At 43.1% G+C, this 26,886-nt stretch overlaps 1 protein-coding gene across 2 annotated transcripts; it reads left to right on the forward strand.

Moving 5' to 3' along the window:
* Positions 1-1,605: 1,605 nt before the first annotated feature.
* Positions 1,606-26,886, forward strand: LOC146578312 (uncharacterized). Of its 2 annotated transcripts, none has more exons than XM_085258352.1 (9): positions 1,606-1,651; positions 6,652-6,999; positions 9,109-9,441; positions 9,529-9,636; positions 20,011-20,337; positions 21,951-22,280; positions 22,523-22,846; positions 25,950-26,276; positions 26,367-26,886. In XM_085258352.1, exons 1-9 carry the CDS (start codon positions 1,615-1,617, stop codon positions 26,456-26,458), a joined length of 2,226 nt encoding a protein of 741 aa, XP_085114478.1. In that variant the 5' UTR covers positions 1,606-1,614; the 3' UTR covers positions 26,459-26,886. The 2 variants fall into 2 exon arrangements, with proteins under 2 accessions (XP_085114478.1, XP_085114469.1); XM_085258343.1 differs by lacking the exon at positions 1,606-1,651 and adding an exon at positions 5,704-5,802.

Raw genomic sequence — 26,886 nt, forward strand, 5'->3', positions numbered from 1 at the left:
AGCACCATCATACCACACCAATGATGGTCTTAAAAAAATCTATATCTTGAAATAAAAGAATTAAACATACTAACCAAACGTGTTTTTTTGATTTAGTTTACACCAAACCACTCCACTGGATTTAGCAACATTGTGTTTCCACAATACTGATTGGAGACCAAAACAGCCAATCAGAATTTTTGTAACTGCAATTTTTGCAAGGGTTCACTGAAAGATATGTATTAACTCTTAAACTATTTTATTCGACAAGTTGAGAATTTCAATTAAAATAAGAATTTTGGTTCTCCAGTGTAGTTTTGAAGTGCTGAACATTTTCTGTGATAATGTCAGTAAATATGTAGTTAAATGCACAACTCAAAAACATGCCAGCAGAAACATCACAGGGTTTTCTGCTCAAGAGAAGAGGACTTGTTAGAGTCGGCTGAGTGAATGATAGCTGTAACTGTTTGAGGTGGTGTGGAGTCTTGGATTGATGCATATTTGGTTGCTTTTCTTTAACAGGCTGCAGGAAGCAGCCAGCTGATGACAAACAGCCGCACTAGCCAGAGCCCAAGAAAACTGGAGATCAAGCCAGCCACCCGAGAGGAAAGAGAGAGGGAAGGAGACACAGAGAGGAAGCAGAGGAAGGAAAGAAGGAGAACAAACCTGACCTGCCAGGACCATCACGAGTTTCTACCTGCTCTGAAAAGGTGGTGCAAAAATGTCCCAGCAGTGTTGTTTCAAACAGTCCAGCTTAAATTGCAAAACTTAAAACTAATCTTAGACTAAATCTAATCTTAGACTTATTAAACACAGTCAACTCTGTGTTATCAGTGAGGACACTGGACCTTAAAAGCAATTAAAAACTAGGACAAAATTCCTTAAGTACTGTTGGGGTTGAAAATTTGAGATTTTTGATTTCAATTATTAAATAAACATGTTGTAATTATTTTATTTACAATGCAATTGTGCTCATATGAGTTGGCACTCTGTCTTTGGAAGTTCGAGAGCTTTGTTCGGCGTGACTGTCCTTGAGGGTTATCCTTGGTCTGTTCACGTTCCAGTGCTGTAAATTGTAATTTCACCCGCTAAAGCGAATTAAATCTTTTTAAAAGACAGATATTTCTCCAGGAATTATTCTGAAAAATCTGAACATTACAGTACATTCAAACTTATATATGAGATCTGTCCTACATATGGATGATTTCAGAGATTTCTGCCTATGACAGCTTAGATAAGCTCCAAGTCCCCTGTGTCTTTACGTTTGAGGCCCAGAGTTAAGATTTATGTGAGTAATAGGTTCTTATCACAAATATAGAGACATGCTGAAGCTTTAGGTTACTTAAACATTTTAATCATGGCAGCAGTTTTTAAAGGTTCTTTGTTAAAATGACATTTAATTGATGTCAGTCTGCTAATGAGCCTTGTGTCAGCACTGAGGTGGAAGCTGTGGGCTGTAAAGAGTGGCTGTCCCACTGGGCAGTTTCATTTCACATGTCTGACTTCCTCTTAAAAACAAAAGTGAACTTTCTTTATGTGCTTACAGCTGAAGAAAAATTGCTGAGTGTTTGTTTCTTTGTTCAGTCAGCAGCAGATTTAAAGGACTTTGTGTTTGTTTCAGCTTTTTACAGGAGGATGAAGACGTTGCTGGTGATCCTGCTCCTCATAAATGGTAAGAAACTGAATGCAGATCAATCTGCACTCACACCACAGTTTAAGGCAGATAATCTCACTGTGTGGTGTTTATGTGATGATTTAAATTAATGCACTGTATAAAATAAATGGAGTATTTCTCTGCAATTACAAACTCTGTGTGAACAATGTTGGTATCAAAATAAAGCTAACACAAAGATTTAATCGGAGGTGAAAATATTGCTCTAGATGTTATTGTTTCAAAGTTATTAGGACAAAGTACTCACAGAAAAAGTAGTAATTTATTTAATCATTATTTATTTTTTAGCAGATAAGCCTCAATTCACATTTTAATCCAGAAAATCGGTTGTCCAGTCTTGTCCCTCCTTCCTCCGCCTCCCACTCTTACCCCACTATTATTACTTCTAACACTTTTCCACTTCTGTTGTTTTCTGACAGTTTCTCTTCTCGCCGCGGTCTAACTTCCTGATGAGTCACTTAAACACTGATATTGAAAATATAGAAAACTCATTACTCATATTTCTTTGTTTAAAATTCTGATTTGTTTTTAAAGCATTTATCATTTCCTCTGTTCTTACTTGTCTGTAATCTTTATTTCTGTCCAAATTATTAGGGTTGAGAAGTCCACTTCCTGTTTTATATTCAATGTCATTTATAAAAACGTGTCTGTGAGAGCTGCAGGATGTGATGTGGTTCTGCTAATCTTAGAGAACAGGCTCACACAGTATGTTGTTTTACTACCTGGAGATTATTGCTTAGGTTTAAACTGTTATACATTTAACACATCATCAATCGCTGTCATCACCACGTTCAGTTTCAGACATTTGTCCACATACTGAGGCCACTGCTCCTCCACCTTTATTTCTCTGAATTATACACCTGAGTTCATAACCCTCCAGTTCAAAGTCTGCTCCTTTATCCATATTAATCAAAGTGTCAGATAAGGCAATGACATCGAGTGGATATGAAAACTGGTTTAGATATTCCTTGATATGATTAAAATCTATAGACCTCTACAGTTAAACTGGAAAACTGACCGTTTATTCTCAATTTGAATCCCCTGTTTGTTCATCTGTATAATAGCAGCAGTCATTATTGATATTAGAGAAGAAGCTGTTTTCTTGGTGTATTTGATATTCCTGTGTGTGATCCGTATACAGGGAGTGCAGAATTATTAGGCAAGTTGTATTTTTGAGGAATAATTTTATTATTGAACAACAACCATGTTCTCAATGAACCCAAAAAACTCATTAATATCAAAGCTGAATGTTTTTGGAAGTAGTTTTTAGTTTGTTTTTAGTTTTAGCTATTTTAGGGGGATATCTGTGTGTGCAGGTGACTATTACTGTGCATAATTATTAGGCAACTTAACAAAAAACAAATATATACCCATTTCAATTATTTATTTTTACCAGTGAAACCAATATAACATCTCCACATTCACAAATATACATTTCTGACATTCAAAAACAAAACAAAAACAAATCAGCGACCAATATAGCCACCTTTCTTTGCAAGGACACTCAAAAGCCTGCCATCCATGGATTCTGTCAGTGTTTTGATCTGTTCACCATCAACATTGCGTGCAGCAGCAACCACAGCCTCCCAGACACTGTTCAGAGAGGTGTACTGTTTTCCCTCCTTGTAAATCTCACATTTGATGATGGACCACAGGTTCTCAATGGGGTTCAGATCAGGTGAACAAGGAGGCCATGTCATTAGTTTTTCTTCTTTTATATCCTTTCTTGCCAGCCACGCTGTGGAGTACTTGGACGCGTGTGATGGAGCATTGTCCTGCATGAAAATCATGTTTTTCTTGAAGGATGCAGACTTCTTCCTGTACCACTGCTTGAAGAAGGTGTCTTCCAGAAACTGGCAGTAGGACTGGGAGTTGAGCTTGACTCCATCCTCAACCCGAAAAGGCCCCACAAGCTCATCTTTGATGATACCAGCCCAAACCAGTACTCCACCTCCACCTTGCTGGTGTCTGAGTCGGACTGGAGCTCTCTGCCCTTTACCAATCCAGCCACGGGCCCATCCATCTGGCCCATCAAGACTCACTCTCATTTCATCAGTCCATAAAATCTTAGAAAAACCAGTCTTGAGATATTTCTTGGCCCAGTCTTGACGTTTCAGCTTGTGTGTCTTGTTCAGTGGTGGTCGTCTTTCAGCCTTTCTTACCTTGGCCATGTCTCTGAGTATTGCACACCTTGTGCTTTTGGGCACTCCAGTGATGTTGCAGCTCTGAAATATGGCCAAACTGGTGGCAAGTGGCATCTTGGCAGCTGCACGCTTGACTTTTCTCAGTTCATGGGCAGTTATTTTGCGCCTTGGTTTTTCCACACGTTTCTTGCGACCCTGTTGACTATTTTGAATGAAACGCTTGATTGTTCGATGATCACGCTTCAGAAGCTTTGCAATTTTGAGACTGCTGCATCCCTCTGCAAGATATCTCACTATTTTTGACTTTTCTGAGCCTGTCAAGTCCTTCTTTTCACCCATTTTGCCAAAGGAAAGGACGTTGCCTAATAATTATGCACACCTGATATAGGGTGTTGATGTCACTAGACCACACCCCTTCTCATTACAGAGATGCACATCACCTAATATGCTTAATTGGTAGTAGGCTTTCGAGCCTATACAGCTGGGAGTAAGACAACATGCATGAAGAGGATGATGTGGACAAAATACTCATTTGCCTAATAATTCTGCACTCCCTGTAGTTTAATGTTTTCAATTCTGTCTGATGGATGCAGCTGTTTCTTCCAGATGTAGCTGAATTGATCCTTTCAGTGTGTTTCATAAGTGATTTGTGTGGTTGTTTGTTAACTTGTGACTGATATTTTTGGGGATCCACCATGTTTTTGATGACCAGCACCTTAGCTTCCTCAGATGGTCTGTTTAGTTTAATGAATATTTTACAGTTTGTGATTTAGGTACTTTGAATTTTCCCAGTTTCTTATGGTACAGTACTTTTTTGTGGTTATTTCAGTGTTGTATTTAAGTATTTAAGTCTTTAGATATGAGATTTGTTTTAACTTTTAAGAACAAACTTAAAAATTCAAATTACAAACATTTATTAGAATTAAATATAAAGTTTCTCATTATTCAATTCAATAAAAAATTTTTAATTCAATTTTCTTTTTTATTTTTCTTTCTATTTTTTAACTTTTAGAAAAGAAAAAAAAAACTAAGAAACAAAGTTGTGTCTTTGAAAAATGACAAGTGTCATGGTGTGTGCTGTGCAGGCAGGAGAAGAGGACCCACACGGTGGACTCATTGAGGCAAAACATGAACTTGAAAGCAGCTTTATTGCTTACCAAGGAAAACCAAACAGAATACCTAAACTGGAGCTAGAACCGAAATACACAAGAAAACATCAGGAAAGACACAGCAGGAGGGAGAAATGATGCTAACAACAGGACAAGTACTGACTGACAGGGACTAAAATACACTGGCAGGTACAGGAACAGGTGGACAGACAGCTGGAAGTCATTAGGCTAGACAAGACAAGGAAGTAAAGCAGAATACACTAACATGAGACAAGACCTTCAAAGTAAAACAGGAAATCCACAGACTGAACTCAGAGAAAATACTAACACAGTACAGGGACCAGAGTGACATAAGGAGCAAAGGAATCCACAGGCTCGGAAATACAAAACAGACACCAAAAAACTAGCAACCTTGAACAATAGAAGAAAACAGCCTAAAAACAATAATACAAAATCTAAACACTGGGCCACGGGTCCAGGACCGTAACAACAAGTGAGTCAAACAGCTGCACATCCTCGCTGCTGGTGTGACGAAGGAAACCTCAAATGCAAAACGATGTAAATGTATAAAAATGTTTTGACAAACCTTAAAATCCTACTGTCAGTTTTGTAAAGCTTAAAGTTTAATTTCTAAATTTAAGTTTCAAATGACAGCAGAATATTAATCCCATAGAGCAGCAAACAGCAATCTAGCCATGTTGTTTCTCCTCTAAATTTAATTCTGTCATTCGCTGTAAAAAGAAAAAATAAATAAATAAATATTTTGAAGGCTCAACAGGAAATGATCAGGTTATCGTAAGAGGACCAAACCTTTAGTGCAGCAGCAGCTGCGTGTTGTTGTTATCAGGACTTTAACTGGAGATGAAGATGTTGCTGCCACTCCTGCTCCTCGTACTCGGTAAGCGCACTCTTTGAATGCAAACACAACAACGCAGCTGTTTGTGCTTTTAGACAACATAAAGTCTAACATGATTTCACTGGATGTAAACTGACTCTACTTGACTTTATTCCTCATAACCCCCTCTGGGACTTCATGCAGGGCGCTCACAGGGTTACAGCTGAGTTCATATCTGTTTAAGACGAACTATCTGTGTGTTCCAGACGTCTCTGTTTCTTACTGATAGAACCACAAACCTGCCAGAGAGTAGTGACGTTTGACAAGATTAACGACTGTGGCAAAAAAAAAAAAGAAAAAAACTTGTCCAATGATACAGATGAAAATTGGTTGTGTTGCCAGTTGTGTGTAACATTGTCAGTGGTGACACTTTTATGTGTTGTAACACTGGGATGTCTGTTTACTAATAAACTGTTTGTTTTCTGTGTGGTTGTGTTTCTGCCTCATTTGATGTTGATGCATGGTGAGGTTATTTGTTACAAATTGATGGACTGTGGTGTCGTTGTTAGCCCTGCTGTCTCATTACAGGAAGGCGTCTGAGCTCAGATCTGCTTGTATCTGTGTTCATTTTCAATAAGAAATGAACACCGATACAAGAAAATAAGAGATGGTTTCCTCCTTTCACCTCAGTGTTGTTCAGTCATCCATCAGTTTTCTTTAACATCTTTGATGTCCTTTCAGTGCTTGTTGGACAGGAAGAATCCGTGTTTGAATACTTTTTATAAAACATGGCTGAGAGTGATGTTACATATTCTGCAACTTTCTGAAACCACTTTATATCAACCCAAGGACAAAATCTACTGCATACACATAATAAGTGTTTTTTTTGTGTGTGCTTGTGTCTCCTTCCAGTTTCCCAGCATGCCCTGGCTCCAGTGGTGGAGGTGTATGAGGGGGAAATATCTGTCCTGTTGCCTTGCGAGTACTCAGGTTTTATACCTGAAAACCCCACAGTGCTGTGGACTCGCAATGATCTCAACCCCAAATCTGTCCACCTACGACGAGAGGAAACGGATGATTTTAAAGGGCAAAACCAGCGTTACAGAGGGCGCACATCAATGAGGCCTGATGCTCTGGACACTTCAGACTTCAGCCTCACTCTGAGAAAACCAACAAAGACTGATAGCAGCATCTACACCTGCTCCATCAGAAATGAAAGGGAGGAACGGAAACTGGCAGAAATACAGCTGCATGTCAAAGGTACAAAACCCAACACCTGTGATTATGAAGGTCAGAGGTCAAACTAAAGAGTAACATAAAAGATTTTTCTAGTACTGAAATCTGATAAAATAGTGGTAAAGTTTTCTAGATGCAACCACACTGGAAAAATAAAAACATGAACACCAAAGAAGAAGAAAATAGAATCTTATTGGTACAATTTTTGGTGTATCTTCTAAATCAGGATGATTTGATCCAGAAATTCTTACATGTGCAGGAAAACCAGCAGCTTGCCTGCCTAATAGGGACAGACAATAACCCCACATGGTCTCTTACTTATGTGTGATAACTAACAGTAGTACTGTGAAGACCTGGCACAGTTTTGGCTCACAAGCTTTCCTGATATTTTTCATGCAGAATAGAGATTTTAATGACTTTATTATTGATATTTATTTTTACTGGCAGCAGAGTCAGAGGTCAGTAACACAGATGCTCAGATCTCAGATCAGGTCGATTCTATGATTAAAATCAATGTGACTGAATCTGCTTCTTTAGTTACAGAACATCCAGAAAATACTCTCAGCCCTTCCTTTTTTTCCACATTTTGTTATGTAACAGTCTTATTCCAAAATGGATGGAATCAGTTTTTCACCTCCAAATTCTTCCTGCACAATACCCCCATAATGAATATGGAAAAAAATTGGCTTAAATTTTTTTTTAAATTTAAGCTAAAATTAACAGATGTACAAAAGTACTCACAGCCTTTTCTGGGACACTAAAATTTAATCTCAGTTGAACCTTGTTCCCTCTGATAATCTGCCAGATGTTTGTTGATTGGAGTCCACTTGTGATAGATGCAGTTGATTGGACATGATTTGGAAAGGCACACATGTCTGTATAAGGTCCAACAGTTGACAGTACATGTCAGAACACAAATCAAGCTTTGAAGTCCAAGGAATTGTCTGCAGACCTCTGAGACAGTATGCATTGAATCGAGTTTGCCAAAAAGCCCCTGAAGTATCTCAGATCATGAAAAAGAAAATTCTCTGGTCTGATGAAACCACTATAAAAATCTTTGGCCTGAATGCCAAGTGTCATGTCTGGAAAAAACAGCATCATGTTGTGGGACCTTTTACAGTGGAAGAACTAAAAGATTTCCTGAATGCACCAATGTGTAGAGAACTCCTTGATGACAACCTCCTCCAGAGTGCTCTGTACCTTGGACTGGCTGAAGGTTTATCTTCCAACAGGAAAACGATCCTAAACATAGAGACAAGATAACATAGGAGGGCTTCGGCACCACTTTGTTGTCTTTGTTCTTGAGTGGTCCAGCCAGAGCCCAGACAAGAACCCAATTACACATCTCTGGAGAGATTAGACAATGCCTTTGCACTGACACTCCCCATCCAGCCTGATGGTGCTTGAGAGGGTCTGCAAAGAAGAATAAAGAAAATGCCTAAAAATAGGTGCCAAGCTTGCAGCATCATACTGAGAAAGACTGAAAGCTGTTATTGCTGCCAAAGTTGCTTCAACAAAGCACTGAGCAAAGTTTGTGATTACATGTTATTCTCATTTTTTTTATTTTTAATACATTTGCAATCATTTAAACAGTAGCCTGTCATTGCGGGGTATTGTTAAATTCAATTCAATTTTATTCATACAGCACCAAACCACAACAACAGTCGCCTCAAGGCGCTTTATATTGTACAGCAGATCGTACATACAAAGAAAAAGACCTAGAAATCATATGACCCCCTATGAGCAAGCACTTTGGCGACAGTGGGAAGGAAAAACTCCCTTTTAACAGAAGAAACCTCTGGCAGAACCAGGCTCAGGGAGGGGCGGGGCCATCTGCTGCGACCGGTTGGGGTGAGAGAAGGAAAACAGGATAAAGACATGCTGTGGAAGAGAGACAGAGGTTAATAACAGATATGATTCAATGCAGAGAGGTCTATTAACACATAGTGAGTGAGGAAGGTGACTGGAAAGGAAAAACTCAATGCATCATGGGAATCCCCAGGTATTGTGTGTGTAGAAATGTGAGGTGAAACTCAATCTAATCCATGTTGGAATAACAAAATGTGGAACAAATAAAACACTGGGAAAACTTTCCAGATGCAATTTTTATAATTTGGTTTACTGTCCTCTCAGACCAAGAACTGGAGGAGGAGGTCGTTGTAGGATCAGAGTCTGTCATCCTGCAATGCAAAACAACACCTGACCTGCCTGAGGACACCACAGTGGAGTGGACAAGATTTGACAGAGAAATCATGATGGTCCATGGATATTCAAATGGAAGTGACCACCTTAAGAAGCAGGACGACCGTTACTGTGGTCGAACAAAGATGAACAAAGACCTGCTGAGAACTGGAGACCTCAGTCTGACCCTGGAATACCCCACAGAGAGAGACAGTGGAGAATACATCTGCATCATCTACAGGGACAAAGACATCCTGAGACAAAAAGTAGTGCTGCAGGTCAAAGGTCAGACATGGAGATAAAAACCATGATACAGTGCAGGACATTGAGATCAGAGTTCAAAGGACATGTTGTTTGTGTTTTTTTCCACAGAACAGTTTCCATCCTGGGCGAAAGCTGTTCTTGTGCTCCTGGTTCTCCTGGTTCTTCTTGTGGTTTTTGGAGGTCTCATATATTATTTCCGTCAGTATTTCATGTCAGGTGAGTGTCTCCTACTACACTACCCATAATGCCGATGGTTAGCAGGTGTCCTCTGGTGGCTCCTTGACTGCGGCTCACACAAACTTGTTCCAGAAGCTGAAAGAGTTGATAGTTACAAACAGCTGATACAGAGAGCTGAAGAGAAACTTCCAGGTTTGTTCCAGAAGTCAGAAAACCTCCTTCAGACTCAGTCATTGATCAGTGAAACAGCTCCACAACACGACTTTACTAAACAGTGTGTGTGCTTCACTGCATGTGTACTTTATTTGCCCACGTAAATACCTCACTGAGATTAAAATCCGTTTTACAAGAGTGACCAGCAGAGTCATGTATAAGTTACAACAAATACAATGTGTGACAAATAAAGAAGCAAACACAATTTTCCACACAGACAAGTGAACACAAACATGAATCATGAATTCACAAATCCTATAAAACAACACAAACACAACACAAAAAAACAAAACCACAACACAACACAAAAATAAATCAAGAATCTTATAAAATAACAGGTCATTATAAAACCAACAATGACAAAATTCACACTGATCAAATTGAACCTTCTCTCACTTCTTTAACTTTAAACTCCTTCTGTAGATTTTTCCAGAGGCAACTTATTCAAAAGCTTTTTCCCCCAATTCTGTTCCGACACTAAGGACACATATATATTACACATATATATTAGGGGTGCAACGATACAAAAAATTCACGGTTCGGTTCGATACTTTGGAGTCACGGTTCGATATTTTTTCGATACAAAAAAAATGTTCATGACTTTTTAATTTGTCATTTATTAAAATTATAAATATATATTTTAACTCAAAAGTACAGTTTTTAAATTTAATGTTGCTGAAACAACAAAGTAATAAAAAAAAATCTATCTGATTGAGGAATCACTCATCTTTGGTAAAGAGAGTTTATTACAGAGAAATGTCTCTTTCCAAAATAAAAGCTATAGTATACGCTTATTCTGGGCTGTATTCTCATCAGCATATTAAACGTATCAGGTCCCCATAAGGAGAATCATGTGCTAACAGCTGTCTAAATGACAAGTGTGACCTCTGTGTAGTGTCTTCTCTGGTCTGCATTCACAACAAAAAGGCAACAAGTTAGAATGCTTTCGTTTATTGTCGTGACCAGTCAGCCTCACAGGAATCCTCCAATACTCTGAGGATTACATTTACACTTGCAGTGTGATCATATAGTGGTAAAATTATACAAATTATGTTGGGAAACCAACACGTCACACACAGCATGTGGAGCCACAGTCGATTCTGCCTCAGAGGTTGGGACGCTCAATGCCGCACCAAGAGAACAACCAGTTTGACCAACGGCAGACTCCCTATCACTCGCTTGGTCCATCTGCATGGCCTTTTGTTGTGGGCAGTCTGAGGTACACCTGTGCACTACTCATGATGTCAGATCAGCATCCTGATGTGGCACACCTGTGAGGTGGGATGGATTATCTCAATATGGCAGATGTGCCCACTACCACACATTTGGACTGATTTGTGACCACTGTTTGGGAGGGATGGTTATATTGTGTATCTGGAATGAATTTTAGGTCTCTACGTCCATCCCATGGGGAATGGGAGCAGTAACAAAGGTGTTGCGTTTATATTTTTGTTGAGTGTATGTGAAAACCTGAACGCAGGACATGGCATGGGAACAACACAGACAATCCGACAAGGACTGAATGAAAAGGCACAGACTAAATACACACAGGAGGCTAATGAGAGAAGTGGGAACACATGGGGAACAGCTGACACACATGAACATAACGACCTCACAGTGGAAGAGTAAAACTAAACACAATGAACACAGGAACACAAGATCTCATAAAAAATAACACAGGAAACATAAGACGCAGATATGACAACCTGAACTTGACAACGTAATGTGGTGTCGCAATAGAGGAATAACTGGGGACGGTAACTAAGATATTGACAACGCCACCTGGGGGAGGCCGTTACACCCCAGGAAAGATTTCTCTAGCCAATGTACGTATTGCACTGGCTACCAAAGCCCACAGACTCGTTATTAACGGCAGAGGTGAGACAAAGGAAGTTTACAAATCAAAATTTATTAAGAGGAACTACTAAAAACATAACTATAAAATCAGGAAGGCACCTAGGGTAGCAGGGTTGAGACGGCAAAATAGTTAATTAAAACACTTTATTTACAAACGATGATTAAAATGACCAGACTCCCTACCACGATGCTACCCTAAAACAATCACAGCATGATAAAAGAATATCCATCCATCCATCCATCTTCATCCGCTTTATCCGGAGCCGGGTCGCGGGGGCAGCAGCCTAAGCAAAGAGGCCCAGACCTCCCTCTCCCCAGCCACCTCCTCCAGCTTATCCGGGGGAACACCAAGGCGTTCCCAGGCCAGCCGAGAGATATAATCTCTCCAGCGTGTCCTGGGTCTGCCCCGGGGCCTCCTCCCGGTGGGACATGCCTGGAACACCTCACCCAGGAGGCGCCCAGGGGGCATCCTTGTCAGATGCCCGAACCACCTCAGCTGGCTCCTTTCGATGTGGAGCAGCAGCTGCTCTACTCTGAGCCCCTCCCGGATGGCCGAACTTCTCACCCTATCTCTAAGGGAGAGGCCAGCCACCCTTCGGAGGAAGCTCATTTCTGCCGCTTGTATCCGCGATCTCGTTCTTTTGGTCACTACCCACAGCTCGTGGCCATAGGTGAGGGTAGGGACGTGGATCGACCGGTAAATTGAGAGCTTCGCTTTTACACTCAGCTCCCTCTTCACCACGACGGACCGGTGCAGCGTCCGCATTACTGCAGCCGCAGCCCCAATCCGTCTGTCGATCTCCGGCTCCCTTCTCCCATCACTCGCGAACAAGACCCCGAGATACTTGAACTCCTCCACTTGGGGCAGGAACTCATCCCCGACCCGTAGTGGGCACTCCACCCTTTTCCGGCTGAGAACCATGGCCTCAGATTTGGCGGTGCTGATCCTCATTCCCGCTGCTTCACACTCGGCTGCGAACCGTTCCAGTGCGAGCTGGAGGCCCTCACCCGATGGAGCCAACAGAACCACATCATCTGCAAAAGTCAGAGATGAGATTCTGAGGCCACCAAAGCGAAAGCCCTCCGCCACTTGGCTGCGCCTAGAAATCCTGTCCATAAAAATTATGAACAGAACCGGAGACAAAGGGCAGCCCTGGCGGAGCCCATCACCCACCGGGAACGAGTCCGACTTATTGCCGGCAATGCGAACCAAGCTCTTGCAACGGTTGTATAGGGATCGAATGGCCCGTAGCAATGGGCCAGACACCCCATACTCCCGCAACACCTCCCACAGGACACCCCGAGGGACACGGTCGAATGCCTTCTCCAAGTCCACAAAACACATGTAGACTGGTTGGGCAAACTCCCATGCACCCTCAAGTATCCTGGAGAGGATAAAGAGCTGGTCCAGTGTTCCGCGACCAGGACGAAAACCGCATTGTTCCTCCTGTATCCGAGGTTCGACTAGCGGACGAACTCTCCTTTCCAGCACCCTGGCATAGACTTTCCCAGGGAGGCTGAGGAGTGTGATCCCCCTGTAGTTGGAACACACCCTCCGGTCCCCCTTCTTAAAGATGGGGACCACCACCCCGGTCTGCCAGTCCACAGGTACTGCCCCTGATCTCCACGCAACATTGCAGAGGCGTGTCAACCAGGACAGCCCTACAACGTCCAGAGTCTTCAGGAACTCGGGGCGGACCTCATCAACACCAGGGCCTCTGCCACCAAGGAGTTGTTTAACTGCCTCAGTGACCTCGCCCCCGGAAATTGGCGGGTCATTCCCCTCATCCCCAGACTCTGCTTCCTCCTCGGAAGACGTGTCAGTAGGATTAAGGAGGTCCTCGAAGTATTCCTTCCACCACCTGACAATTTTCTCAGTCGACGTCAGTAGCGCTCCGCCAGCACTATACACAGTGCAGGTAGAGCACCGCTTTCCCCTCCTGAGACGCCTGACGGTTTGCCAGAATCTCTTCGAGGCAGTCCGAAAGTCTTTTTCCATGGCCTCTCCGAACTCCTCCCACACCCGAGTTTTTGCTTCAGCCACTGCCCGAGCCGCATTCCGCTTGGCCTGTCGATACCTGTCGGCTGCCTCCGGAGTCCCACAGGCCAACCAAGCCCGATAGGACTCCTTCTTCAGCCTGGTGGCTCCCTTCACCTCTGGTGTCCACCATTTGGTTCGGGGATTACCACCGCGGCAGGCACCAACCACCTTGCGGCCGCAGCTCAATGCAGTAGCTTCGGCAATGGAGACGCTGAACATGGTCCATTCGGACTCAATGTCCCCAGTCTCCCTCGGAATGCTGTTGAAGCTCTGCCGGAGGTGTGCGTTGAAGATCTCGCGGACTGGGGCCTCTGCTAGACGTTCCCAGCACACCCTCACTACGCGTTTAGGTGCACCAGGTCTGTCCAGCGTCCTCCCCCGCCACCTGATCCAACTCACCACCAGGTGGTGATCAGTTGACAGCTCAGCCCCTCTCTTTACCCGAGTGTCCAGAACATATGGTCGCAGGTCTGCTGATACGATTACAAAATCGATCATCGACCTACGGCCTAGAGCGTCCTGGTGCCACGTGCACTTATGGACACTCTTATGTTCGAACAGGGTGTTCGTTATGGCCAAACTGTGATTAGCACAGAAGTCCAATAACAAAGCACCGCTCGGGTTCAGATCAGGGAGGCCGTTCCTCCCAATCACGCCCCTCCAGGTCTCGCTGTTGTTACCCACGTGAGCATTGAAGTCTCCCAGCAGGACAACAGAGTCTCCAGGTTGAGCACGAGGGCGAGCGTCTGGTGGCCGGGCCTTAGTCCATGGGGCCCGGCCGGGCACAGCCCGAAGAGGAGACATGGGCCCATCCTCCCGCAGGCCCACCACCCGCAGGAGGCGCCATAGGGGTCGGGTGCATTGTGTGCCGGGTGGCGGCCAGGATAAAAGAATAACCACACAAAATAGTGGAGACCGGCCACTTGAGGAGGCAACCTACAGGGAGGAGTGCCCAAGGGTGCCACCAATTATTCACCCGTGTAACTTCACTGCAGACCTCACTGTCACTTACACTAAACTCTAAATGGTGCAATCAACCTATGCCCGGTGTGTACACTCGCATGCATCAGGAAGGGGATTCCACCTCACGTGTCTAGCCCCTCAGCAAGCGGCCACACCTCCACTAAAGCAATAAAACAAAGCATAAAACATTACACACATTAATGAAAGATCTACATAAAACAAATACACCCCAAAGTACTGTTCGTTATAAAAGCATCATGTAACAAACAAAACAGCATATGACAAGACAGCAGTATAGTGCAAACCTGCAACAAAGGAGGGAAACAGTTGTCAAAGTCCACCCTACTATATGCCACGTTATGATGAACAAAGAGTCCCACTTACCACTCTCTAAAGGGCAATACTAAACCGAGTAGCTTTCCTTGAGAGATCTGCAGCGCTTAACTGCCTAATGCTCTCAGCCACCTTGGATGGACAAGACTGCCTCCTTCTGGTAGTGAAGCGCAGCTGTTTCTTATAAGCCTGCTAATTATTGGCTGGGAAGGTGTGGATGTCAGTGGTGCGTTTGTGGACATCATGTAAAATCCTACACCAGAATCTACTTCTCTACAGTAAGACACAGACATGAAACACATGAAGGGCAAGGGAGACTTAACAGGGGTGTTAGACACAAGGGGAATCTAATGACAAAGAACTATAACAACCTAGGCATGATAAAAATGAACTTAGAAAACCTGAAGGGCTTAAACATAAACCATAAACTAAAACTCAAAACGCTGGGTCAAAAGACGCAGGATCATGACACCATCATCTGTTTTTTCTTCGGTAACCTTTGGTCACACTCTCGGTTGATTTTTTTTCTAGTCGGCACACTCATTTCCTCCATTACCCGGGCGGCACGGCGGCTGGCTGCTTCCCAAACAAATACACATGTGCGGCTTGGTACTTGTGCTGTACGTAACAAGTCACGTGACATGACGCTGCAGTTGTGATTGGTTCGGCTCTGCGCTACTTAATTTGGATTGGCTGTTCTTTTTTTTTTAAGAGGACAAGAGAGATGAAGCCTATCGCAATAGTTTAACTTTTCTATCGAGAAAAAGTTATGTCGCAATACATATCGTTATCGTTCTATCACCCAGCTCTACGTGGCCCCTTTTAAATTTAGGCTTATGGCCTCTACCTCTTATGCGTATCGCAGCCGGTTCAGCCACAGGATCAAACAGCGGCTTAGTTTTTGCAGAGCACCACTCAACAAAATGATGGTAGTAGAGAACCATTCCTAGGAAGGACCTGATTTTCCTCGCACACAGTGTCACCCCATCAGACTCCATCAGGTCTGCTTTCTGCACATTGTCTAAAGCCTGCATTTTACTTGGGTCTGTTTTCACACCCTCACCACATATGATGTGTCCCAGGAACTTCCCAGACCGCTGAAGAAAGTGGCATTTCTTAGGTGAGAGCTTCAGGTTGTTGGCAGAAAGGCGCGAGAAAATCATCTGCAGACGTTCAAGTGCCACCTGTTCAGATGTGGCATATATAAGCATATATAACCATAAGGTTATCCAGATAACACAACAAGCTTGCGCAGTTCTCATCACCAAAAATGGACATTCGCATAAAAGTAGCAGGACTATTTGTCAGGCCTTGAGGCACCATGTTATACTCATGAAGGCAAAATGGGGAGAATGCCGTGTATTTTTTGTCGTCCTCGTGGACGACAAAAAAAACCCTGATGTAAAACCCTGATGTGAGATCCATTGAAGAGGAAAAGACATTTCCCACCAAGTGCTGCAAGGGCGTCTGACTGATGAGGCAATGGATGTGAATCTTTAACTGTTCTTGCATTTCATCATCTGAAGTCATTGCATATGCGCAGGTCACCATTTGGCTTAACAACCAAGACAAGGGGGATGAGAACTCACTCTGGGATTTATGGATTTTTCCTGACTCCTCCATCTCATCTAGAGTAGTGCGAAGCTTCTCGAAGCCATATATTGATACTGTAAGATCATATGTAGCAGAAGGTATAACAAGGTGACCCCCACAACCAACAATGACAATGTCTTCGGCTGAACGTCTCTCAATATCAGGTATAGATTGTGAAAGTTTCTCATCAACTGTCTCACTTATGGTGCACGCCATAGATCCACTGTCCACTAATGCTTTAAAAACTTGTCCACTACTAGTAGTCACTGCAGAGTAGAATAAGCTATCAGTATTTGGGAGCCTATGCAAGCCCTGTGCAATCAGTGTTTTATTTGGCGGTATGATGCCACTGTAAGTGGAATACAAAGTCTCATAATCTGTGTAGTCATGTCCAAAGTGGGAGGCTTACTTGCTGGATCTGCGCTGTCCTCCCCTCCACGCAGATCGTTCAGTTTCCCTGATGACCATTGAAAGGAGGACACTTGCCCTCTGGGCAGTTGCGTCTTGAATGATCAGGTACATGACACAGGAAGCACAATCTGTTTTCCCCACAGTGCGTGAGGGTGGAGTGGGATCTATCTCTGCAGATGGAACATCCAAACACGGTATTTTTGGCAGTCGGGTACTCTGTCACCTGACATTAGCTCGAGCATAGCCTGGGCCTTGCAGCACCTTCTCTAGCATGCTGATCAACCTCTCAATAGCAGTGCTATCCTGACTCACAGCTGGTCTCTGCTCGTGGTCAGCCAAGCAAAGAGTAGCATTTGCGCTAACCTCTGCCTTATTCACATAGACACAGTCACCTGTCTGTGGAGAAGACTGGAACCCTTTTCCCCAGGTGATACTTATCCAGTACCTCCTGAACTTCACGAGCTGACCATTTATCACATGTTTTGACTCACATCAGTTATTGGGGGGTCTGAGGCCAATGCCTTAGTGCACTGTAACGACGGCGACTCAGCCACAAGCCCACAAGGGCAATCTGCTGCTCTATGCCCCACCCGACAGTCACCCAGTGAAAAAGGAACAGCTGTGAACCCTCTACCCCTACCCACATCAAGGTGAGTCACATTTGGGGTGTCATCTGAGTCACTGAGATCCATATCTAGCAGGATATTAAAAGAGCTAAAATTGGCTTAATCCAATATGGCAATATACAAAGTCCAAATGAAAGTATATCCAAAAGTCCCCAAAGTTTGATTCTGTTACCCAACAGTCTAAACAATAAGGAGGCCGATGCTCCACGATGCTGCTGCCACGAGAAGACACCAGCCCGATCCAGCAGCATCACGAACGAGTTACGGCACCAATGTGACCTCTGTGTAGTCTTCTCTGGTCTGCATTCACAACAAAAAGGCAACAAGTTAGAATGCTTTCGTTTACTCTCGTGGACAGTCGGCGTAAGACCTAAATGGAAAAGCAACAACAGCGTTAGCTAACTATGCTCCCATGTTTTATCCCTCTCTTCCCAATGAAGAAATCTCACATAAACGTGCATTCAATTCAACATAAGGACATGAGAAATGACCCGCAACAAATGATGTTTAAACAACAAAAATAATCCGGTCAGATTGTACTACTGTTACAACCAGCGATATGATTTTTCTTCCCCATGACATTTGCGCATTCCTTACCTCAATCCCTTGACTGGTTTGTTCTTAGGAAGTTTGCATAACAACTCTTTGCCACTTGAGAATAACTTGAACTTGAATTTATCTGAATTTAACACCAACTTAATTTGAGTCAAATGGGACTGAACATCATCAAAGGCAGACTGCACAAATTCAAGTGTACTTCATCTGAATAAAAATGTAATGCAGCATTTTTATCTGTGTACACAGAAGAGCAGTGGTCCAAATATGGAGCCCTGGGGAACTCCTTTGGACACTGTTCTAGCTGACAGATAATTTGATAACCAACTCACAACATATAACACACAGCAATATTGTTTAGTCTGTTTACTAAAATGGCAGGACGACTGTATCAAAAGCCTCTTACAAGCCAAGACAAAGAGGAGCTCAGTATTTTTTCAGTCCATTGCATTAATGATGTCATTGATCCACTTTAAGAGCAGCAGTTATTGTGCTGTGTTGTTTACTGACTGATGTTGGGAAAGAATTAAATATTTGCCCAAATTCTTTGAGTTGTTCACTAATAAGCTTTTTGTAAACTTAAACACAGTATTTATGTGGGCCTGTAGTTATTAACATCATCTCTTTTCATCAAAGAGAGAACATTGGTAGATTTCCATATTTCAGGGATCTCAGTGTTCAAAAGACTAAAACTAAAAATATAAGTTAGTGGTTCTGTTATATAATCTGCAGCCAGTTTAATAAAATAAAGATCTGGTCCTGCACATTTATTTGGATCCAACAGATTTAAAGTTCTGTGGACCTCCAGGACATTCAGAGGAGAAAAGCTGAAGGCTTGAAGCACAGAGTTTGAGTTGTTACAGAGAGCCTCCTGTGCCATAAGCTGTTTGAAATCTGATGTAAAGATTCAAATAAAGACCCCGAAGAAACAAAATGTATAAAGCACTTAAAATATCAAATTTTTCAGTAAAGTACGTCAGCCTTTTAAAACAAAATCTGGTATTTTGGTGGCTATATCCCCTTAATAAGATTTTATTATTTTCCAGAACTTTTTAGGATCATTAAGATGTTTAATGATTTTTCAAAGCTAAAACTCTGATTTGGCCTTTTTTAATTTTAGAAGGTTTAATGATTTCTGCAGAACTCCAAGGACAAAACTAAGTATTCTGTAAATATTCCATGCCAGCTCTACATCAGTAATGAGGTGGATTCTGTTCCAGTTGTCGTCCCAGAAATCATAAAAGAAATTTTGCTCACAGAAATTCTTAAAATCTCTTAAAAATTATTTGAGGCTTTGATTTTGGGAGCTTCAATTGTCTGACTGCAGCGATCACACAGTGGTCACTGACTTCATTTGAAAAACACTAATATGTGTGTCTTAGTTCTAGTTATGTACAGGTCCTGGATCAATGTGATGAATTTAGAAGCAGTAAATTAGAGTTGATCCAGGCCTTGTGTCTTTAAAACGTGCCTGTAAATGATATGACAGGTATTAATCATGAAAATCTAATGTGTATCATTTGGAGAGCAATCATACACATCTATGAATAATTTTTGTTTGTGAAGGAAACTCCTCAGTTTTACTTTTTGAAGAAAACTCCTCATTTACATGAACAAACTGGAATCTATCAGATGTGATTCAAACCACTGCAGTAAGTTTCCTTTAATAACTCTGGTGTGTTCTAGTGTTTGTAGTAAAATGTTGTGGTCTACACTGAGGTCTAACAGGACAAGCACAGAAATAAGTCCTCTGTAACAGGTCATAAGGAGAACATTAGTAACCTTCACTACAGCTCATGTTGTGCTTTGTTGTCCGCTCAGTTTATAAGGTGGAGGTGGATTCAGGGGTGGAGTCTGTCCAGCTGATCTGCAAAACCACAGTTTGCCTGCCTAAAGATGCTAAAGTGGAGTGGAAGGATGCAAACAACAGGAAGGTCCACATGTATGAGAACGGCTCTGACCAGCCTGAAGAACAGGACGATAAATACAAGAACCGAACAAAGATGAAGAGAAACTTGCTGGAACCTGGAGACCTCAGTCTGACCCTGAAACACCCCACAGATGGAGACAACTCCACCTACACCTGCACCGTGTACAGCAGGGAGGGAAACATGCTGATGGAGAAACAAGTGGAGCTGAAAGTCAGAGGTCAGTGCTGTAGATACAGGTCAAAGGTCAGAGGTCAGACTGATGATGGTGGTTCAGTCTCAGTGGCTCCATCCAATAATGTTACAGTGTTAGCATGTCTGATGTTTGTGGCTGTTTTGGTTTTTATTTGATTTCCAGCCAAATGTAAAAGCTTCAGCAGATGAACTGTAGGAGCAAAGTTCATGTGTGAGACTTCATCTGAAAGGTCACATCTTCTAGTTTCTGAACATGTGTTTGTTTAGCATGTGGCTGAAACACAGGCTAAGCTAAGTCAGCTCAAATCTCAGTAAAAACCTTCATTGGTCCTCATCTATGATCAGTCATATCTGAGTCACAATAACTAGAAGATGATTTCTAGCAGAAGTGTGAACATCTCCACATCCTTTCTCCATGTTATCATCCAAAGCTGTGTGAAGTTTCAGAGCTCTGCAGCTAACAGAGGCTTTCAGTTTGCTGCTCTCTTCCTCTGACAGCTCCATTCTTAGGGAGCGTTAGTTCTGTTTCACTTTATTCCACTTATTCAGTCTGATGTTCTCTGATCTGTTTCTCTTGTTTAGTGTCTTAAATGCTGCCAGTGCCTCTCTTTGCTTTAACCAACCTTTCTCTTTATTTCTGAGCTTTTTAAGGACTTTAACTGATGCATCAACCTTTGAAAATGGAAAGAAATCAGTCAGATTCATGGCTGCATCAAAGTGTCACATGTAGTTCTCCACATCAGCTGGATTATATCTATAGCAGCAAACAGCAGCTGATGCACAAATCTTTGTCTGTGTTAATAAAGTTGGATCAGTTCAAACAGTTTGTTGCTCTGCTTGAAAGCAGCAGTTTTTCTAATGCACCACCTTCATGTTTCCTTCATATTTGAATCCCCCTGTAGATGCTGACAGGTAACCATGTCACACAGAGCTCAAGCCTTTGAATCCAGCTGTGACTGTTGATTTTCTATTGAATGGACTTTTTCAAATCCAGCTGTAGGCCTGTGTTTGTGAGCTCATTAACAGCTGTTTGTTTAGAGAGACGTGGTCCTCACAGGACAGCCACTACAAACATATGATTTTATAGAATATGATGCATTACTGCAGATTCAACACAATAGAAAGGATTTGAAATGAGCTCAGCCTTAAACATGTGCAGCAGTAATATTGATCCACAGACACTGATGGGAACATTTTTCTGCACAATAAGTACTTTGACTTTTCATACTTTATGTACAATTTGCCAGTACTGCAGTTTTGTGTGTAGTGAGGTGTTTTCATGGTGTTTTCTTGGTGCTTTTACTAAAGGAAGGCTTCTATCAAATTCTTCCACATGTTGTCAAACTGAGCTGTGTGATGAAGTGAGTGTGACAGAAACACTCAGACTGTGTTTCTCTGCTTCATCAAGTCAAATCTGGTCCTCAGAGACGGAATAAAGTCCTGTCCCACTAACAGCAGCTCCAACAGTCTGTTCACTGCTTTCTTCCTGTCAGTCTTCATCTTTCTGCTGCGTCTCCTCTTCACACTGACCACTTTCTATCTAACAGTGAGCTCCCAGTGAAGCAGCAGCATTCAGCCTGTTAGAGTCAACACAAATGTCTCCATCCAAGCTCATGTTGTGCTTTGTTGTCCTCTCAGTCCCCCAGGTGGAGGTGGATTCAGGGGTGGAGTCTGTCCAGCTGCCCTTCAACACCACACTTCAACTGCCTAAAGACGCTAAAGTGGAGTGGATGGACAATTATACAAGTTACTACAACAGGAAGGTCCACGTGTATGAGAACGGCTCTCACAAACAGGACGAGGTTTTCAGAGACCGAACGAACATGAATGAAGACCTGCTGAAAACTGGAGACCTCAGTCTGACCCTGAAACACCCCACAGATGGAGACAACAGGACCTACACCTGCACCGTCTACAGCAGGGAGGGAAACGTCCTGCTGAAGAAACAAGTGGAGCTGAAAGTCAGAGGTCAGTGCTGTCGATCCAGGTCAAAGGTCAGAGGTCAGACTCGTGATGGTGTTTCAGTCTCAGTGGGCTCCATCCAATAATGTTACAGTGTTAACATGTCTGATGTTGAGGTTAGCATGTGATGTCACACTGACCACTTTCTATCTAACAGTGAGCTCCCAGTGAAGCAGCAGCATTCAGCCTGTTAGAGGCAACACAAATGTCTCCATCCAAGCTCATGTTGTGCTTTGTTGTCCTCTCAGTCCTGCAGGTGGAGGTGGATTCAGGGTTGGAGTCTGTCAAGCTGCCCCTCAAAACCACACTTCACCTGCCTGAAGATGCTAAAGTGGAGTGGATGGATAACAATGCAAAGGTCCACGTGTATGAGAACGGCTCTGACCAGCCTGAAGAACAGCACCAGGCTTACAGAGACCGAACGAAGATGAATGAAGACCTGCTGAAAACTGGAGACCTCAGTCTGACCCTGAAACACCCCACAGATGGAGACAACTGGACCTACACCTGCACCGTCTACAGCAGGGAGGGAAACATCCTGCTGAAGAAACAAGTGCAGCTGAAAGTCAGAGGTCAGTACTGTAGATACAGGGCAAAGGTCAGAGGTCATGCAGGAGTTTATTCTCTAAAAGCTTTTAGTTTGAATCTATTTTCAGTTCATTCAAATAAAATAAATTCTTTGATGTTTTGATCTAAAAGCCAAAAATGTCAGGCGGAGCAACTGTGTGTTTAAATGAACAGACTAAGAAGACCATTAAAATTATCCTACCTTCAAAATAAAAGCCTCTGGCATGATGTGAGTTTGGATCAAATCAATAGTTTTGTTAGTTTAGTCCAAATCAGTGTAAATGTATAAATATCAATAGTTTTAAAGCTGCTGAGATCATTCAAACACTTTGATCCAGTCATTTGGATGTTGTCAAATGTCAACCAACCAACACCTGGGTGGAGTCCCAGCTGAAGCTGAGAGATACTCAGAGATCAGAGACAGAAGCAGCTGTATGGAAGCGTTCTACAGGACGGCTGACACAAACCTGATGTTACTGATGTCTCCTAGATAGATCTCATGGACCAAAGGCTCTCTGTGTCATCTCGGCTCCAGCTGAACTAAACTGAGAGGGAATTTGGGCTTTCAGGGAGGGGTGAAAGCAGAGCGCTGTAAAGGAAAGGGCTGTGATTGGTTCAGAACACGTCAATGAGAAGAAAGGAAAGCTTCAGAGCAACATGAATGAAACAAAGTGTTTTGATGACGACTGAAAGCCAAAACTGTCCCTGAAATCAGAATCCAGTTCATCTCCAGCCCCGTCAGCAGTTCCAGCTGCAGTGCTGTTACAATAATAGTCATCACTTCTAGTTTCACAGCAGCAAACTGGGAACATTCAGCGTCTCAAAGATTGACCTGTTAGCACCTGCAGACATTGTTGAGCTGGCTCTGCTGATCTTGTCTTCATTTCTCCACTATTTGGAGAAGCTTCAGCAGGATCCACAGTCAGAGTCAAACTGGAGTTCTAGCATGGACGTGACGCTTCAAGAAGCTTCAGACAGACAGTGTTCTCCAAAAGTTCTGCTCTAAAAGGAAACTTTGAGCTGTGATTGTTGTAGTCAGAAGGATGGAGGCTGGATCTTTGATGAGTGCTTGCACACTGGCTGTCTTTAAGTATTCTGGGACACAGCCAGAGGACAGACGAGTGTTCATTATTGGAAGCAGCCGAGGGGCAGGGACATCCCAAACTTCACTCAGGAACTTTGGAGGAATCATATCTACACAGCTTGATGAGCGTTTCAGTTGTGCCACCGTCCTTCAAAGCTCCTCCACAGAGACTGGCACAAAAGAAGATCAGATATGGTGGCTGGGGTCGGGGACATCAAGAAAAGAATCAGGAGCTGCTGTTTTGGATTTCCTCTCATTCTTTTGATCCTTCAGAAAGTTTAGAAAGTGAAGACGTTCCTCACTCGATGCCGTAATCTGGTGAGAACTTGCAGGATTTCAAAGACGCTCCACTGACCTCCAAAGAGCTCCAAAGAGCTCTGGGCTGTGCTTATTAGAATGAATTAACGGAGAGAAATAGCCGGCCCTCGCCTCCTTCACCTGTTCATTGAAAGCAGTCGTTCATGCTTTCATTTCTTGATGACGCAGCTGAAGATTCACCTTCTTCCGTCTCCTTTCTGCCCTCCGGCATTGTCTTTTCAGACTGTGAATGTCTTTGTGGATCCAGGGCAGCGAGCGAGCACCACGTTTAGTCCTGATCTTAAAGGTGCAGTTGAATCTAAAGTGGATGTACAAAGGAGGTTCAGATCATTCAGAGTGTTTGTGTGTGTGAGGGAGGAGGAACACCAGTGGTGGTAGAAACACTGATGAACATGTTTCTCCTGCTTCCTCATGAAAAGAGCGTCAGCGTACTGACACAGCTGCTTTTGCCTGATCACTTGGAAAAATGATCTCAAACAGAATCCATCAATGATCAGAGAGAAACACATCAGCTCAAAGCCTGGAGTTCATACTGAAGCCCACAGTTATATGTAGGCCAACAACACGCTGTTTGAAACCAATGAATTTACTGTACTGAGGAACTCAAATGAGTCAGTAAGATCATCAACATGGATCTTAAAATCAGCAGCTCAGATCATGTGATCACACATAAGAACCATGGAGCAGGAAACATCTGAGAGTTCAGCTCCAACTCTGATGGAGTCTTAGGAGGGCGGAGATACCTGCACAGATAGGAGCTGTTTCACACTTTAACAAGCAGCACCTCCAAACTACACCCTTCATCCACCTTAATAGTGGAGCATTTGAAGTGTCTAAAATGTCCCAGAGCGTCGGGCCGGGAAAAGACAGAGCGCACGCCTCCTTTATTGTGAAATTCCTCACCATGGTAACTGAACACATCAGCTGGTCTGCAGCAGGTCATGTTCAGAGTTTGAGGCTCAAAGTGTCCCATTTTCACTGATTGTTTCCCGACGACATGCTTCACGTGTGATATGGATCCTCTGCTGAAGGAATCTGCTTTCTATCCACAACCTGTTGATCCGTGTCTGACTAACAGCAGCGCAGGAAGCCCTGCAGTTACAGAGAAACTGTCTGAGTCGCATTGTTGCTGCAGTTTACCTGCAACTGCTGTGAAGAAAAAGTCTCACTGTGTTTGTGTTTGGTCCTAATCTGCTGCCTGTCTGTTTGACATGCTGGATTTCCAGCTGATAGATGACAGATTAGAAACTGATCAGTCTATTGATCACACAATATTCCATCAATAGAATTGATTTGACTTTGATTTGTGTAACAAAGTGATTTCCACGTCTCCTTCATGATGTGACAGTGTCAGAGCTGAATGCACTTGTAGAGCATCATGTTTTTATGGCTCACATTTAAAGTGTTGCAGCTCTAATGTACAGCTGTCATATTAGAAATAGAAGCAGCTCTGATTTTAGTGCTCAAAGAAATCTATGAAGTGATGAATTCACACATGAACAGTTTTCTGCAGCGTTCCTCTCGGCCTTATTTGCAGCTCCACTCTTGTTTTTGCTCTAATAATTATTTCTCTCCATGAGCTGTTTCTCTGCCTGAAGGAGGCGCCACTCCATCGCTTCATTTAGTGCAGAACAAGAGTCACATGATGCTGCTCTGAACACCAATCACACTTTGTACAGCTCATGTTGTGTTTGTTGTCCTCTCAGTCCCGCAGGTGGAGGTGGAGGAGGGGGCGGAGTCTGTCCAGCTGCCCTTCAAAACCACACAAAACCTGCCTGAAAATGCTGAAGTGGAGTGGGAACGTAAAGAACCTGAATACAGGAGGGTTCACGTGTATGAGAACGGCTCTGAACAGCCTCACAAACAGCACCAGGTTTACAGAGACCGAACGAAGATGAATGAAGACCTGCTGAAAACTGGAGACCTCAGTCTGACCCTGAAACAGCCCACAGAGAGAGACAGTGGGAGATATGAATGTGATGTGAGGAGGAACGGACGGGTTAGATTCAAAACAGTGCAGCTCAAAGTTAAAGGTGTGTTTGTGTTTGTATGTCTGCGTGTGTGTGTGTGTGTGTGTGTGTGTGTGTGTGTGTGTCTCTGACTGTCTTGTGTCTCATCTGCAGGGAGAGTTCAGGTCCAGGATCAAACAGGGGACATCAGGAACAGAAGCAGCTCCATTGATCCGACTCCTCTGATGGCTGATCAATCAGTTTGATCTGTGTGTTCTTTGATTATTGATCAGTGATGTCAGAGTGGAGTCAGTGTGATGTTGTTGTTGTGTGTTTGAGACTTTTAGTGTCCATGAAGGTCTCTGCTGCCGTAGATCCTCTGAACTGTGACAGAGGTCTCACTCTGGAGGAAACTCTCAGCACTTTCCAGCAGCTCCTCCATCATGGAGGACGTTCCCTCACTGTAACAGGTGGAGGAGAGAGGAGAGGAAGCACAGGTGGATCCTCTGAGGAAGAGGAGCATCCTACAAACCACATGATCACATGACCAGAGGACAAGCATGTGCAGAAACACATTAAAGTCAGCCTGTAAACACGTTTGTGTAAATTCTAGTCGTGTTTTTCTATCACATTCAAATAAAAGCAGAGAAAGCAGAACAAATGCTGAAGCTGTCTGTGTGGAATAAAGGAGTTA

This window comes from Mchenga conophoros, linkage group LG3, assembly GCF_057382185.1.
Source record: "Mchenga conophoros isolate Kocher_MC1m ecotype Shallow Benthic linkage group LG3, M_conophoros_male_GT1.1, whole genome shotgun sequence".
Classification (NCBI taxonomy): Eukaryota; Metazoa; Chordata; class Actinopteri; order Cichliformes; family Cichlidae; genus Mchenga; species Mchenga conophoros.

Bases quoted from the DNA above. Each gene is read 5' to 3' on its own strand.
- LOC146578312 (XM_085258352.1), top strand. From the start codon at position 1,615: ATGAAGACGTTGCTGGTGATCCTGCTCCTCATAAATG. The intron at 20,338-21,950 runs GTCAGTGCTGTA...TTGTCCTCTCAG, and splicing joins AGTGGAGCTGAAAGTCAGAG to TCCCCCAGGTGGAGGTGGAT. The intron at 22,847-25,949 runs GTCAGTACTGTA...TTGTCCTCTCAG, and splicing joins AGTGCAGCTGAAAGTCAGAG to TCCCGCAGGTGGAGGTGGAG.